Source organism: Lygodium microphyllum, chromosome 5 (assembly GCF_053477565.2).
Source record: "Lygodium microphyllum isolate KBCC chromosome 5, Lygodium_microphyllum_v1.1.10, whole genome shotgun sequence".
NCBI lineage: Eukaryota > Viridiplantae > Streptophyta > Polypodiopsida > Schizaeales > Lygodiaceae > Lygodium > Lygodium microphyllum.
This window is the reverse complement of record NC_141139.1, coordinates 121,265,902-121,281,474: the sequence shown is the minus strand read 5'-3', so window position 1 is coordinate 121,281,474 and position 15,573 is coordinate 121,265,902. Positions and strand designations below refer to the sequence as shown.

General features: G+C 43.3%; 1 protein-coding gene and 1 long non-coding RNA gene across 3 annotated transcripts in view; one reads left to right on the top strand and one right to left on the bottom strand.

Moving 5' to 3' along the window:
* LOC148036345 (uncharacterized) overlaps positions 1-15,573 on the bottom strand; it is a 145,506-nt gene that overhangs the window by 15,839 nt on the left and 114,094 nt on the right. For both annotated transcript variants that reach the window (XM_087679135.1, XM_087679136.1), the window contains 2 exons: positions 10,474-10,686; positions 9,508-9,730 (listed from right to left, as the gene is read on the bottom strand). In XM_087679135.1, coding sequence (XP_087535261.1) covers positions 9,508-9,730; positions 10,474-10,686 — 436 coding nt within the window. The remainder of the gene's footprint in view (positions 1-9,507; positions 9,731-10,473; positions 10,687-15,573) is intronic.
* The window catches only part of LOC148036347 (uncharacterized), a 67,599-nt gene that overhangs the window by 15,925 nt on the left and 36,101 nt on the right, over positions 1-15,573 (top strand). Inside the window, exon 2 of the long non-coding RNA XR_015691017.1 lies at positions 10,884-11,037. This is a non-coding gene — a long non-coding RNA (uncharacterized LOC148036347). The remainder of the gene's footprint in view (positions 1-10,883; positions 11,038-15,573) is intronic.

The following is a 15,573-nucleotide window of genomic DNA, read 5'->3' as shown; positions in this document are numbered from 1 at the left end:
CCCCAAAAAGGAATTTTCAGGAGTGCATGTGAACACAGGAAATTGTTTTATTCTCAAGAAGTCAACACAATGTGGAGCATCTCAGAAAATTATGGTAGAAATGATGCACCAGACAAGTTGTCCAAGAAATGGAAAAATATAACGAAACAAAAAATGGCATATCTTGGAACTATCTGTAATAAGTTTTATGACAATCTAATAGAAGAAGGATCCTAGAGGTTGACTCCTGGATTGTTGAAGGAGACTTCAACAACTTGTAGGCCTTAGAGGACCAGCAGGGCAAAGGCAGAAACTACTAGGACATGGCTAGGGAGGAGCAGGAGGCATGGAAGGTCTTCCTACTGGTAGTAGGAGCACATGATGCTTGGAGAGTGTAACCAGCCTTCCTTCCGTGGATGGGCAGCAAACAATTAGTGCAAATCTGAAAATATAAATTTACCTACTGATCTTAGACAATGCACACCCGATTGGCCCCAAAATTGGCGCCCCTTTTGGTATTTCTTTAGCTTTATTGAAGAAGAAGTTGATTTACAATGGGATTCTCCCAATCCTTTTCAGTATTCCAACTCCCCTTGCTGTGATGAATTACTAACAAGTTTTTAATCTTATTTGCCCCTTGATTCGGGCAATCAATAGGCTTTCACCCGCTTTGATGGAGATGGAAAATACCCCAAATGTGGAGCAATCAATAGGCCTTCACCCGCTTTGATGGAGATGGAAAATGCCCCTTGAATTTTCAGGAGTGCATGTGAACACAGGAAATTGTTTTATTCTCAAGAAGTCAATACAATGTGGAGCATCTTAGAAAATTGTAGTAGAAATGCTGCACCACACAAGTTGTCTTAGAAATGGCAAAATATAACGAAACAAAAAATGGCATATCTTGGAACTATCTGTAATACAATATATGACAATCTAATAGAAGAAGGATCCCAGAGGTTGACTCCTGGATTGTTGGAGGAGACTTCAACAACTTGGAGGCCTTAGAGAACTAGCAGGGCAAAGGCAAAAACTACCAGGGCATGGTTAGGGAGAAGCAAGAGGTCTTCCTACTGGCAGTAGGAGCACATGATGCTTGGAAAGTGTAACCAACCTTCCTTCCGTGGATGGGTGGTAAATCCCTGATTCCAACTTAATTACAGCAGCAAACAATTAGTGCAAATCTGAATATACAAATTTACCTACTGATCTTGGACAATGCATACCCTATTGGCCCCAAAATTAGCGCCCCTTTCGGTATTTCTTTAGCTTTATTGAAGAAGAAGTTGATTTACAATGGGATTCTCCCAAAATCCCTTTTGATATTCCAACTCCCCTTGTTGTGATGAATCACCAACAAGTCTTTAATCTTATTTGCCCCTTGATTCGGGCAATCAATTTGCCTTCACCTGCTTTGATGGAGATGGAAAATGCCCCAAATTCAATTATTTGCTGGTTCCTCCACTTGAACAAGCTAAAAACAACTTCAGCCCTGTTGAATCCAAGTCTTGGAGCTTCCAGTTTTTTGCAAGCTTCCCGAGACTGTTGCTAAACCCTAATTTCTGTTGCAGGTTAGGGTTTACAGCAAAGAAATTTGAAATTTCTCAACCTCCAAGGGTCCAAATGCTAAGATCTTCGAAGCAAGGCTATGAAATGGCTGGGAGATGAGAGAGAAAGCTGTAGAGAGAGAAAATTCAAAGTTTTGTCACGAAGAATGACTAAAAATCAATCAAATGCAGCTGCTGCCTTGCCACAACAGCATGTAGATGCAAAGAACTGAAGAAAATCAGTCATTTACTTCTGTTGCCCTATCTCAACAGCTTGTAGATGCTGTCTCCTACTGTTGGTTGGTCTTCTCCTGCCCTTGGTAACCTCAGGAGGTCCTCCAATGGCTGCAAATCAGACCAACAGCCTCTCCTCTCTCTCTCTTATAATCTCAATTTATAAAAATGTCTCTCTCCAGTCTCTAAAGACGTATTTCAGTCTTACATGGGCATTTTTGACAAGTAGCCTTCCCAAATGGTTTTTCAAGCATTTTCCATAATTAAATATTAATTTTCATCCTTTAAATACTAAAAATTAATCTAATAATTATTTCGATGCCTGAAAAATAATCTGACTGGCCAATAAATAAATTGGACAGGTAACTTTCATTCCCGAGTGTCTTTGCGCCATATTTGATCATCAGATTGGTGTTAGATATCATTAAACGCCACTTTTCTAGTACCACCAACTGACACTTATGGCCAAATGGATGACCTAGGCCAACAACTGGCACCATATACCACCAAGTACCTGAGCAACATAACTTATAACAACTTTTACCTTTGACATCCCGTGATTTCTTCAGGTCCCAAGTTTGTAAATTTACTTTAACCCCAATTGCACCTCACATGTGCAACATTTACTTAATCACGTGATTAAAAATTAATTCACATATTAATTGAGGTTTTAAAAATACATGTCCTCATGACAGCCCTCCCCCTTGAAATCCTTGCAATCGTCCTCGATTGCACTACCAAATGCATCAAAAGAAAAGTACTACACTTGAATTTTCATAGGGCATCATAGTCAATACAACATCGCGCACTGTTGTTCAACCATTCATATGCCCAACGCATGCTAAAAATTACCAGCCAACATAACATAGCATAAGACTTACACAGAATCTCAAAAACATTGCTATCATGTGACATGTTCATTTCTCATGAGCTCAACTCATTTGGCAAAACCAAACCACAATATAGCAAAAACCAAGGATAAACCATGGCTAAAACATCAATGGCATCATAATATATGTTGTCCATGGAACTAGATGTAAACCATTGAAAACTGAGCATAATCTGATCATAAATTGATCACCTTCTGATCTGAGAACTGATCACAAATTGTTGCAAATATGACCCCAAACTAATCACAAACTCATTGCAAAAACTGACCAGTAATTAGTGCAAAAACTAATGTACAACTGATCCAAAAAGTGACCATAAATAGTTCTCAAGCTGGTCAAAAACTGAATTGAAATTGATCAGAATTTTTGTCTCAAAATTGAGGCAAAATTCATGCTAAAACTCATACTCCTCTACATACATCTCACAGTGACTAGTACACTAAGTAGTGATCTCATTGCAAACATACTGTCAACGTAGTACCTTTGATGCATGCTGAATACATCCGAGATCCACTACATATGAGAGTTGTCCATTACTAAGGAACAAAGGTGCTAGCTCCCTCACAAGCATCACATAATACTCTGGACCTCTGCTCTATTGAACCTGACGCAGCTCGAACTAAAGTCGGCTCTAACTGAAAGGCATCTAGATAAAGCTGAAACAACTGAGGATGGTTCTATGAAGTTATCCTCTTCCATCCATTGATGAATAAATCTGAAACTTCACCAAGTATCTTTTGGACCCTTACCCCTGATCTTCCTCTCTTTGTGTACCAAAATCTGCTCTGGTACCAATATTTGATCGAGCTTTTCAACCTCTGGCTGAATTTCAGCAGATACATCCTCTGGCACATCTCCATGAGAAGGTCCAAGCAAGCTCACATAAAAGGCATTGTGTATCCACCAGTGTGGAGGCAATTTCAGCCTATAGCATGCATTACTGATCCTCTCCAACACTTACAATAGGGGCAGATTCCCCTTTCAATTTTACATCCAAAGTATGAACTTTGCCTCTATGGAAGAGGGACGCAATCTTATCATGAGAATCAATCACTGCATGCACATGATGACACCAATGCATACCAAGCAAGACATCACATAAATTTCTCAGCCTCCAAGGGTCCAAATGCTAAGATCTTCGAAGCAAGGCTATGAAATGACTGGGAGATGAGAGGGAAAGCTGTAGAGAGAGAAAATTCAGAGTTTTGTTGCGAAGAATGACTAAAAATCAGTCAAATGCAGTTGTTGCCCTGCCACAACAGCATGTAGATGCAAAGAACTAAAGAAAATCAATCATTTACTACTGTTGCCTTGTCTCAACAGCTTGTAGATGCTGTCTCCTACTGTTGATTGGTCTTCTCCTACCCTTGGCAGCCTCAAGAGGTTCTCCAATGGCTGCAAATCAAACCAGCAGTCTCTCCTCCCTCTCTCTTGCAAGCTGAATTTATAAAAATGCCTCTCTCTAGCCTCTCAAGACGTTTTTCGGTCTTGCATGGGCATTTTTGACAAGTGGCAACCTTCCCAAATGGTTTTTCAAATATTAATTTTCAGCCTTTAAATACTGAAAACTAATCTAATAATTATTTCGGTGCCCTGAAAAATAATCAGATTTGCCAATAATTAAATTGGTTGGACAACTTTCATTCTCGAGTGTCTTTGTACCATCTTTGACCATCAGATTGGCGTTAGGTACCATTAGATGCCACTTCTCTAGTGTCACCAACACTTATGGCCAAATGGATGACCTAGGCTAACAACTGACACCAAATACCACCAAGTACCTTAGCAGCATAACTTATAGCAACTTTTGCCTTTGACATCCCTTGATTTCTTCAGGTCCCGGGCTCATAAATTTACTTTAACCCCAGTTGCACCTCACATATGCAACATTTACTTAATCATGTGATTAAAAATTAATCCACATGTTAAGTGAGGTTTCAAAAATACATGTCCTCATAACAAAGAGACCCAGCTTTCCACAGGAGGGAGAGATTGTTGGACTTCTCTTGGAGATACAGGCAGCTAGGCAGAGTTTTGCTAGAGCGGCTGGATAGGTTTTATGTGGGAGAGTGGGGATGCTCTCGCGGAGGCTAGGTAGGACAGTTGCTTGACACCACTTTGTCTGATCACTCCCCGGTTCTCCTAACACTTGATGCCCCAACCTCTGCCCTAGACACACGATCCTGTTGGATCCCTGACTTGATCTAGAGGAGGAAGGAGGTGAAGAGACGGATTGAGTAAATTTGGACTAGGGAATGGGGCAGGAGGGACCGGATCGCAGAGGAGGTTGCAGAGGTCCTAGCCAAGTCGAGCAGTATCTGCCACTAGGATGCAGCCCTACAGGCCAGGCAGTAAAGCTGAGAGAAGGAGAGAGCACTCTGGCGAGACCTAGCAACCACGCAGAGACTATTACAGGAGGCATCGGAGGATCCTATCCTCCATGTACAGGAGGTGCAAGCACGAGCAATCCTCACTGGCCTAGAGAACAAGCGCTTGGAATTCTCATTCCGCACCTCAGTAGCCTTTTGGGCGCAAAAGGGAGACATGATGTGCAAGGAGTTTTTTCAAGTGCATCAGACTCGCACCTCAAGAGAGCAAATATGCAACCTTCGGGATCAGTATGGGAGGATTCACTCTAGCCCAGATGAGGTGATGGAGATTGCCACTGACTACTACAGATGCCTTTTCCAGCAAGAGACAACCTCAGCCAAAGGACAACGATGTAAATAGCAGGTCTGGGATCACCTCCTGTCCCTCGTCATAGAGGAGATGGGATGCTCCCTCCTCGACCCCTTCACAGAGAAGAAACTAGAGGAGGCTTTCCATACATAGGACATGTAGAAATGCTCGGGAGAGGATGGTCTTTCTAAGGCCTTCTTCACTACCTATTGGGAGGTGGTGAAGGATCCCTTACTGCTGGCCTTCCAAGAGATTTTCAGCTAAGGAAGGATGCCAGGGAGTCTATTGGCAAATCTTATCAGTCTCCTCCCCAAAGGGAGAGACCGGTTGGAGCTATCCCAGTGGAGACCGATCAACCTGTTGTCAGTGGCCTATAAGGCACTAGCAAAGATGATTGGTAGGCGACTCCGCCTTGTGCTTCCAGACATCATTCAAGACACACGGACAAGCTTTGTCCAAGATAGGAGTCTCCTAGACAATGTCTTCACCTTTGAGGCAACAGAGTGGGCCCAACACAGTGGTCAGGGATTGGCGATACTACTCCTGGATTTCGAGAAAGCCTATGATAGGGTTGACTAGGACTTTTTAGAGGGCACCACGGTGCAGTTGGGTTTCCCCCAAGCATGGATCCGCAGGGTCTCCGCACTTTACAGATCAACTACTAGTAGGGTTCTCATAGGTGGCAAGAGAGGGGAGGAGTTTCGGCTAGAGAGATCGGTTGGACAGGGCTGCTCTTTGGCCCCATATCTATTCCTACTCTTTGTAGAGGTGATGTCTCACTTCCTCAGGTCACATGTGAGCAGGTTACGTGGCCTCCGACTTCCAGTGAGAGAGAAGATGGAGCAATTAGACTCAAAGTATACAGATGATAGAGCACTCTACATAGAGGATGATGAGCTGATGCTAGAGAGAGTGAGACTAGCTCTCGAGGTGTTTTGCACTGCAGCGGGAGAGAAAATCAACTGGCGAAAGTCGGTTGGTTTTCTTATGGACCTGGACTCTAGCACAAAGTGGGGCGTCCACTTGGGATTTAGATGGGTGTGCAGAGGGCAGACCATCTGTTACCTAGGGTTCCAGGTGCGACTCAACATCACTCCTGCCTAGCAGTTTCATTCAATCCTCAACTCTATTCGGAGGAAGTTGACCTACTGGAGTACTGCTCACCTTTCCCTAGAGGGTCGAGGCCTGGTGGTTAACCAAGCCCTCCTAGCGATGGCTTGGTACATTGCCTCGTGTTGGTGCTTCTCCTCGTTTTGTGTAGTTTAACTTTGCCGCCTAGTGCAGAATTTTCTCTAGGCCGGATCACGGTTCCAGGGACTCCATGGCCAAGGTGGCATAGCGTGGTCTGAGGGAGGGCTTGGGATCATAGAACTATAGTATCAGAGTCTAGCCCTTTTGGCCAAGCTAGTAGTCCGTGGTCTCACACCAAGAAGGGCAGACCTAGAAGGTCCTATTGCAGGAGGGTCTCCAAGAGTAGACCAAGCCTTGACGGTGATTGGAGGCCGTCCTTGAGATGGATCTTCACGACGGCCCAAATCACGCCCCCCATCCTTCTTCCTAGGTAGCCTACTTCATGTATGGCAGAGCCTCCGTAAGGCCCTAATTCAGAGCCCCCCAGGCTGCTAGGAGGAGATAGACCGCCAGCCAATGATCTGGAACCCCTAGGCCAGAGATTGGGATAGGGTACAGATTGAAGAGCGCCCCCATATCCAGTGGGCTGATGGGTGGGAGGCCAACCCAGCTTGTACCATCAGGACATGGCAGGAGGTGTACAGGATGGTGGACCAGGAGGTGTTGCAGGGGGCATCAGGTTGCTAGAGAGGAGTTGAGTTGAGAAGAAGGGAGATTGACACAGTAATATCTCAGGAGTGGCTTGACTCCCCAATACGAGAGCCAGTAGAGCTCGGTGAGGTATGGGCCGCTAGGTTTTCACCAACAAGTATCCCCCTATAGGTGGCAGGTAGAGTGGGCGGCACCCCACATGGGACCTTCTTTACCGTGAAGGAGTTGGCCTTTAGGGAAAGACATGGTGGCTAGACCCTTATGTGCTCTAGGAGGGTCGAGGCCTGGTGGTTAACCAAGCCCTCCTAGCGATGGCTTGGTACATTGCCTCGTGTTGGTGCTTCTCCTCGTTCTGTGTAGTTTAACTTTGCCGCCTAGTGCAGAATTTTCTCTAGGCCGGATCACGGTTCCAGGGACTCCATGGCCAAGGTGGCATAGCGTGGTCTGAGGGAGGGCTTGGGATCATAGAACTATAGTATCAGAGTCTAGCCCTTTTGGCCAAGCTAGTAGTCCGTGGTCTCACACCAAGAAGGGCAGACCTAGAAGGTCCTATTGCAGGAGGGTCTCCAAGAGTAGACCAAGCCTTGACGGTGATTGGAGGCCGTCCTTGAGATGGATCTTCACGACGGCCCAAATCACGCCCCCCATCCTTCTTCCTAGGTAGCCTACTTCATGTATGGCAGAGCCTCCGTAAGGCCCTAATTCAGAGCCCCCCAGGCTGCTAGGAGGAGATAGACCGCCAGCCAATGATCTGGAACCCCCAGGCCAGAGATTGGGATAGGGTACAGATTGAAGAGCGCCCCCATATCCAGTGGGCTGATGGGTGGGAGGCCAACCCAGCTTGTACCATCAGGACATGGCAGGAGGTGTACAGGATGGTGGACCAGGAGGTGTTGCAGGGGGCATCAGGTTGCTAGAGAGGAGTTGAGTTGAGAAGAAGGGAGATTGACACAGTAATATCTCAGGAGTGGCTTGACTCCCCAATACGAGAGCCAGTAGAGCTCGGTGAGGTATGGGCCGCTAGGTTTTCACCAACAAGTATCCCCCTATAGGTGGCAGGTAGAGTGGGCGGCACCCCACATGGGACCTTCTTTACCGTGAAGGAGTTGGCCTTTAGGGAAAGACATGGTGGCTAGACCCTTATGTGTTCTAGGAGGAGCTTCAAGAGTGGCGTCTCTGGATATGGGAGGGCAGGCCACTTGATTAGCTAGAGTGGGATCCGAGAGAGTGGCTATGGCCAGCCCCACTGTGGTTGCCAAAAAGCCATCGAGGTTCCTAGAGTATATAGCTAGGATTGGCACACGTACTGATGCAGCAGGACATGGACTGGGCATCTCGCATAGCAGGTACTAGGCAAAGCACAACATCATGAATGCCTTCCGGCCGATTTTTTGGCGCCGCCTATGGGACAGCTGGAGGCTAAGGAGGGTATCGTATTTCCTATGGTTGTTGGCACATGGAGGCCTAGTGGTGGGGAGTTGGTTAGCCAAGATGCAGAAGGATGGAGGTTGTAAACGCTGCACACAACAATTTCTGGAAACTCCAAAGCACTGCCTTTGGTCATGTGAGGCGGCGCAGCTCGTGTGGAGAGGAGCATGCCGCATTCTCCGCCATATAGCACCCAGCCTTGGATGTATCTCATGGGAAGCTTTCTGCTAGCAAGCAGTCAGCCAAGGCCGTCACCTTCTGTATGAGGTTGGGATGAAGGACATGATCTTCATTATTGAGGCTGGGTCATGTGCAGTGGTTGGCTTGGAGGCTCTACCCATCCGCCAGGTAGTGGAGCCCACAGCAGACCACTCTGAGGTATGGGAGATCGTAGGGAGTCTTACTGGATGGCACATCTAGAAGGTGCAGTGTCAAGAGGTTTTTGGCGGGGAGAGTCTTTCAGTACAGGCGACTTTAGCAGAGCTTTGAATCTCCATCATCCACTCCCTCCGTGGCTGATGGGACCAAGTGCAAGGCGAGTCTCGAGCTCATCACAAGCTCCGTTTTCATTTCATGCGCACTTGGGGCGGCCAGGACCTGTTCTTCATGATGCAGGCAAGCAGCCCCAGATGATGATACACCCCCCCTCCATGGCTTCTTGCCCCCATCCCCCCTGGACCGCCCTGAGAGGCTTGTATACTTGATATATCTGTGACTCTGCATCAGCTCCAGCTAGTCTGTTGAGCATGAGCACTTCCTTGTATTCAGGGTTTTTTCTTAAGTAATATAATTAGCCACATTTTATTTGCAAAAAAGAAAAAAAAATAAATAGAAGAAGGATGAAGGAATGACTGTGACTCTGCAACAATATCCACAAGGAGAATTCTCTAGCTGTTTTGATATAATTTTACTTTAGATCTTTCAGTTATAGGGCTTAGAACTGGCAGTATAAAGGGATTGCAATATACCTGCTTCTTTAAACAGAGAGAGAATTTTCTTCTTCATGTCAATCACTATAGGTACAAATGCCTCATCATCAACCTCAAGATGCCTTAGTGACTCAATCAAATGATCAACCGTCTGATCTGTTTCATATCTTCTAATGGTCATGCTTGATTTGGAGTCTGCAATGTCTGATGCTCGAGCCTCAAATATGTGATCTTGCTTGACCATATCTAATCCATCCATCTCCTGCAAAGAATTTCTTCTGATTATTACTTTAAATAGTCCGTAAAAGCAGTCTTTTCATATGAGAATCTTCACAAACTTCAGTCTAATTTACTTTCAAAGAATGTGTCGATGTAACTTCCTTAACAGAAAAAATGTCCAATCCTACAGCTCTGACATTTGACATTTAGGAATCAGTTTTTGGTGACCTGGGTCTTTATTCACTGAACCATTGCAATAAATGGAAAGCTTTTAATACACTTTTTAACTATATTGTGGCTGTTGGGAAACAAAGCACATTTGCACCACACTTGGTTGATTTTTGTAATGTTTTGATGCAAGAACACCAGTTTTCAAATCTTAAAATGTATATTATTGGTGTGCCTACTTGATTTCCCTCTAACCCTGATGCGCAGAAGGTATGGAAAAACATGTTTGAACATCACTCAATCAAATTTTGTAATGTCTTTATTGCAAGGACTGGTGTTGTCAAGTGTAAATATATACAGATTGGTGTGGCTACTTGGTTTCCCTTTAAACCTGAAAGTCAGAACCTTCTGGCCCTGCTTGCTGCTTTCTGTGGTGGCAAAATTAAGAGTGGAATTAAAAGACATGGTGGCGGTCTGAGTAAGATTACCAAAGATTTTCCTTTCCAACGAAAAAAGGACAGTGAAATTAGTAGCAGAGTCTCTTCCTTAATCAGATCCTGTTATGTTTGGTAATACTAAAACTAAAAACATGCTGAAATTCTTGAGATGTGAGAATACCTGGAGTAATTCTGTCAATTCTATATAAAGATGTTCATTCTTCTTTTGTGCTTCAACAACACCAGAAAAAACTCCAGAGATGTTATCAATTTTCAGAACATCCTGTGCATTTGCAAAAGCCTTAATTTCAACCCATTTTCTGTAATAATCTCCTGCTTTTCGGCGCTTTGCGTAGTGAGTCTTCGTAAGTTTTCTTGTCATCCGTTTGAATTTCTGAAACAAATATTTAAGGACTAACTTTGAGAAGAAAAATCTTCAGATCAAGGTAACAGTGGACATCTTTATTTCCTATTTCATGCCTTATGCTTTGGTTTTCTTGCTAGTGAAGGTTTATCATGAAGCAACATTGCCTCTGCTAATTAAATTTTGTTTGCTTTGACTCGTATTTATAGTCACCCCACATTTTGCAGCTCAAAACAATTAATAGAAAAAGAGGGACCAAAAGATAAACAGAGGGACCCAATTTATTGACTGATTATTCTTGACAAGTGAGATCCAAGCAAACCATATACCACCTGGTACTCAGAGAAGTCACACAACCCTGTGTTTGGACTCATTCTATTGGTGGGTGTTTGTACTTTGTGACATTCAACAATGACTGTGTAGATTTATATGTACCTCTGAAACTTAAGTACGTGTTCGTATGTATTTTTTGCCTATGGCTTGAAACCACAAAGGTGCCTACAAATTTCATTGTTTCTGAACATAATTTGTGTATTGGTACTTGTTCTTTGGTTAGAACGTGAATGTGCCATGCCACACAACATGTCATACCCTTACAGAGTCAAACAATCCTCATCTTTATTTGGAAAAAAAGACTACCTTTGAAGCAAAAAGTATTTTTCTACAGGAATACACGGGTTCTCTCAGATAAACCATCTTTGCTGTCTTTTCATCCGTGTACTTGGTACTCTCAAAGAGTGGAGACAATGAAGGATGCTTTGTGGACCATATTTACAACTTTTTCAAGTACTCACCACAATTGGAACATCCTTTTGTTAGCATCTTCTACTTCCCATATTTCCTTTGAGCATTAAGGGGCAAGCATCTAAGTAATACATACAAGCCGCTCAAGGAAATTTGGGGAGAATGGGTGATAGAAGCCATGGAGAAGGAATGTACGCTAAGGGTGGTTGAAACATCCCCCTAGGATCAAAATTGCACACAAGATATGACACAAGCCAAACTCGCCATAAAAGGGACTTGACATCAGACTCACCTCCCAGCCATAGAGCCAAATAGGCTCACCCCCAAGCCTAGGAGCTAGCAGCACTCCAAGTCACGACCACATCCCAAGAGTTAGGCATCCCATACCACTAGCCCATACCATCCCGATGTATGTATGTGTTGGCCAATGGGCTAAGAGTCCAAGAGTGGTGATCACAAAATGAATTTGCACAATAGGGCCTTGAGTCCTATAAATAGGACTCCACTACCCTAATCCCTAAATTGCCCTTAGTGCATTTTTGCATTAAGTCACTTCGCGACCATTGTGACCAATGCTACTAGTGCCCATCAAGCGTTCCAAGGACATAATACTTCCCCCCTTATGAATGATTGTTGTCCTCAGTAATATCCTCCTGAACGAAGTGAGAAAAACAACTCTTCAAGGAATGTATCGACTCCCAAGTAGAGTCCACCTCTAGGCGGTTTTTCCATTTGACCAAATACTTGGGATAAACGGTCCAATGGGATCGTTTAGTCCTAAGGTCAAGAACCATTTCGGGTTTGAGTGGAACATAACGAGCATTATCTTTAAGCCATGGGGCGTCCTCAATCAGAACAATGTGCTCACCTTGTCCTAGTCATTCTTTCAAACGACTCACATGGAACGCAAGGTGAACTCGAATTTCCGAAGCTAAGTCCAACTCATAAGATATGCTACTTATCTTCTTGGTAATTTGGAAAGAACCGCAATACTTTGAAGACAATGTATAGCACTTGCCGATAGTCATTGAATCACAATCCTTTGGGACTTTAAGGTAAACCTACATGCCTTCCTAGAGCTCCCTAGGAATACAATGTTGGTTAGCATAAAACATAGCATGATCCTACGCTGTTTTAATACTTTTCCTCACAATTGTTAACATCTGCATATCTTGCAAAAGTCGGCTATGGACTGCATTTTCACCCCCTTGATGTCTATGGCAATCGATGGTTTCAGCTCATAACCATACATAAGCATAAAAAGGCTATAACTAGTAGCCGAATGCTTAGCACTATTATAAGCAAACTCAATCTGAGGAAGATAATGCTCCCAATCTAATTGTCCACAAAAGACATATGTACAAAGTATATCCTCCATGGTTTGATTTGTCAGTTTGGTCTACCTATCGGTTTATGGATGTTTCGAGGATGACAAGGACAATCGAGTTTCTTTACTTTTGAAAGATCGTTTGTCAAAAATGGCCACTATACTTAGAATTCCGGTTAATGAAAACCATAAAGTCTATAAAGGTGTTCAACAAAGAGACTAGCCAATTCATGGCTTTTCATGGTCGTCGTTGTAGGAACGAATGGAGCCATTTTCATCAATCAGTCGACCACAACCTAAATTGTGTCATAATAACAGGTGACCAAGGCCAAAGTTCGAAGTATACTACTAGGGTGTCCAACGCTTAGTGCATTGCTACACTTGTACAAGATTTTCTTGTAGATATCCTAATCATCAAGCACACATACTTTACCTTGTTTAAAAAGCAATCCATTCCGAATGAAATACTTTTCTAACATATTTCTCTTAGTGGCCAACATTCAAGCATTTGAACGGCCTAAGCTTTTTGGACTACTAGATCTCTCTTGAACTAGCTGTCAAATCTTACCAAAGTGAAGATGGTTTTGGCAATGCCCTTTGAGAGAAAGATAAAAAACCACACAAGCTGATCACATAAGTATTTCAATAAGTGGTGATCCATCCAAATAATAAACTGGGTGTCGTACTTGTAATGCCATACTTTAAGCACATGGATGCCTGTCAATAATTGCTTCTCTTGGATAATATAATGTGTTTAGACATCAGCAAGCTTATGGCTTTCTAATGCTATGGATCGGCCATCATGATAAAGAACAACACCTAAAGCATAATCGTTCGCATCATACGAACCTCAAAAGGTATATTTGAATCGATAATCTGCAACATCATTACAGTGGTAACAAGTTGTTTCAATGATTGAAAACATTGATTGAGCTCACTACTCCAAACAATGGGCCGACTAACATGCTTCTTCTTGCTTCAGATACCCTTAAGCAAATGTGTTAAAGATTCAACAATATGGACATAACCCTTAATGAATTTTCGAAAAAACCTCGTAAAACTTAAAAACGATTTTATTTGTCTTATGGTCCCCGAAACAAGTCAATCAATCACTACTCGTAACTCTTCAAGATCAATCTGGATGCCATCAATCGAGATGGCACGATCAAGGTATAAGAACTCCGTGCAAAAAAAATCACACTTAAATATTTTAGCAAACAATTACTCTTGTCTTAAGAGATGTAAGATGATACACAAGTATTTGGCATGTTCCTCCAATAGCTTACTATAAATAAGAATGTCGTGGAGAAAACAACTATTCACTTTTCAAGGTACAGACAAAATAAACATCTGTTGCAAAGTTGTGGGAGCATTGATCAATCCAAAATGTAGGACCAAAAACTAATAATGTCCATACCGCATTCGAAACACATCCTCCGAAGCTATCTATATCTGATTGTATCCTAACCTTAGATCGATTTTGGTGAAATAGCATACACCACAAAGTCAATCCATAAGATCATCCATCTTTAGTAATAAATATTTATTATTGATGGTCACCTTATTGAGATCCTTGTAATCGTCAAAGAAGCGCATCATGTTATTTTTCTCTTCGACGAGAAGGACAAGCGCGCCCAATGGGGATTTACTCAGTTTAATATAACCCTTAGCCAAATAATCTTGAAGTTGCTTAGCTATCTCATTCTCCTCTTTCAAGCAAAGACAGGACAACTACCGAGCAAGGTTTCAATCTGATAGTCTAAGTTTCTGCAAGATGGCATAAGTTCGTTAGGTAATTCGAATAGAAAAACATCAACATACTCCTGTAATATCGTATTTAAATACTCACTTACATTTCAAGTCATATTAAGATTATTATTAAATGTACAATCCAAACAACAAAGGAGAGAGGGGACAGCCTTGCCTTACGCCCACCGTACTAGAGACTGAGTCTGTTGTGCCTCCAAGCACTCGTACTCTCCCTGTCACAGTTTCATACAATGTATAAATACACCACTGCATAACCTCTGGGACCCCAATGGCTCGCAACCTTTGCATGAGCCTTGCAGGTGGCACAGTATCAAAGGCTTTGCGGAGGTCCACAAAACAACAGTAGATTCTTTGCCTCCGTGATCATCCCTCCTCAATCAAGGTCCTTAGCGTGAATATATGGTCTAGCATATTGTATCCCTGGCGGAAACCAGCTTGTCCTGTAGACCGTATTCTCTTTGTTTCAACCCACCAACTCAACTCATGCTCCACAATAGAGGCGTATATCTTTGCTAGCATATGGCCAATCATAATAGTGCAGTAGTTGTTAGCGACCAATGGATCTCCACTCTTAAAAATCGGCACTATTGTGTGGTCACACCAACTTACTGGAAACCCCTCACATACGGCTCTATTGAAGAGATTCGCCAAGATAGGGGCCAGTGCATAACATGCATGTGCAAAATGCTCTGCCACAAGGCCATCTTGATCATGTGCCCTCCCATTCTTCAACCTCCAAATGGCATATCTCACCATCTTTTTGGTAAAGAAATCGCATTGCGTTGTCCTAGAGTTTGATGGACACGGTATTTGCTCTTGTGATGGAACATCGTATAGTGCCTTAGCATGTTCATGCCAAACCATAGGTGATGTCAACTGGATTGGGGGTTGTCTCCCGTGAAATTTCCTCCATGCCCTCTTGTTGTCCTTGCTCAGAAAGAGCTAATACATCTTTGACTCTAGTTTGGCTAAATAATCTCTCTTTTTTTTTCGCACAAGACGACACAAGACATTCCGTGCCTGCTTATGTGTGCATGTTCCTAGTGTAATATCTCTCTGTAGGCGGGTCCTAGTCT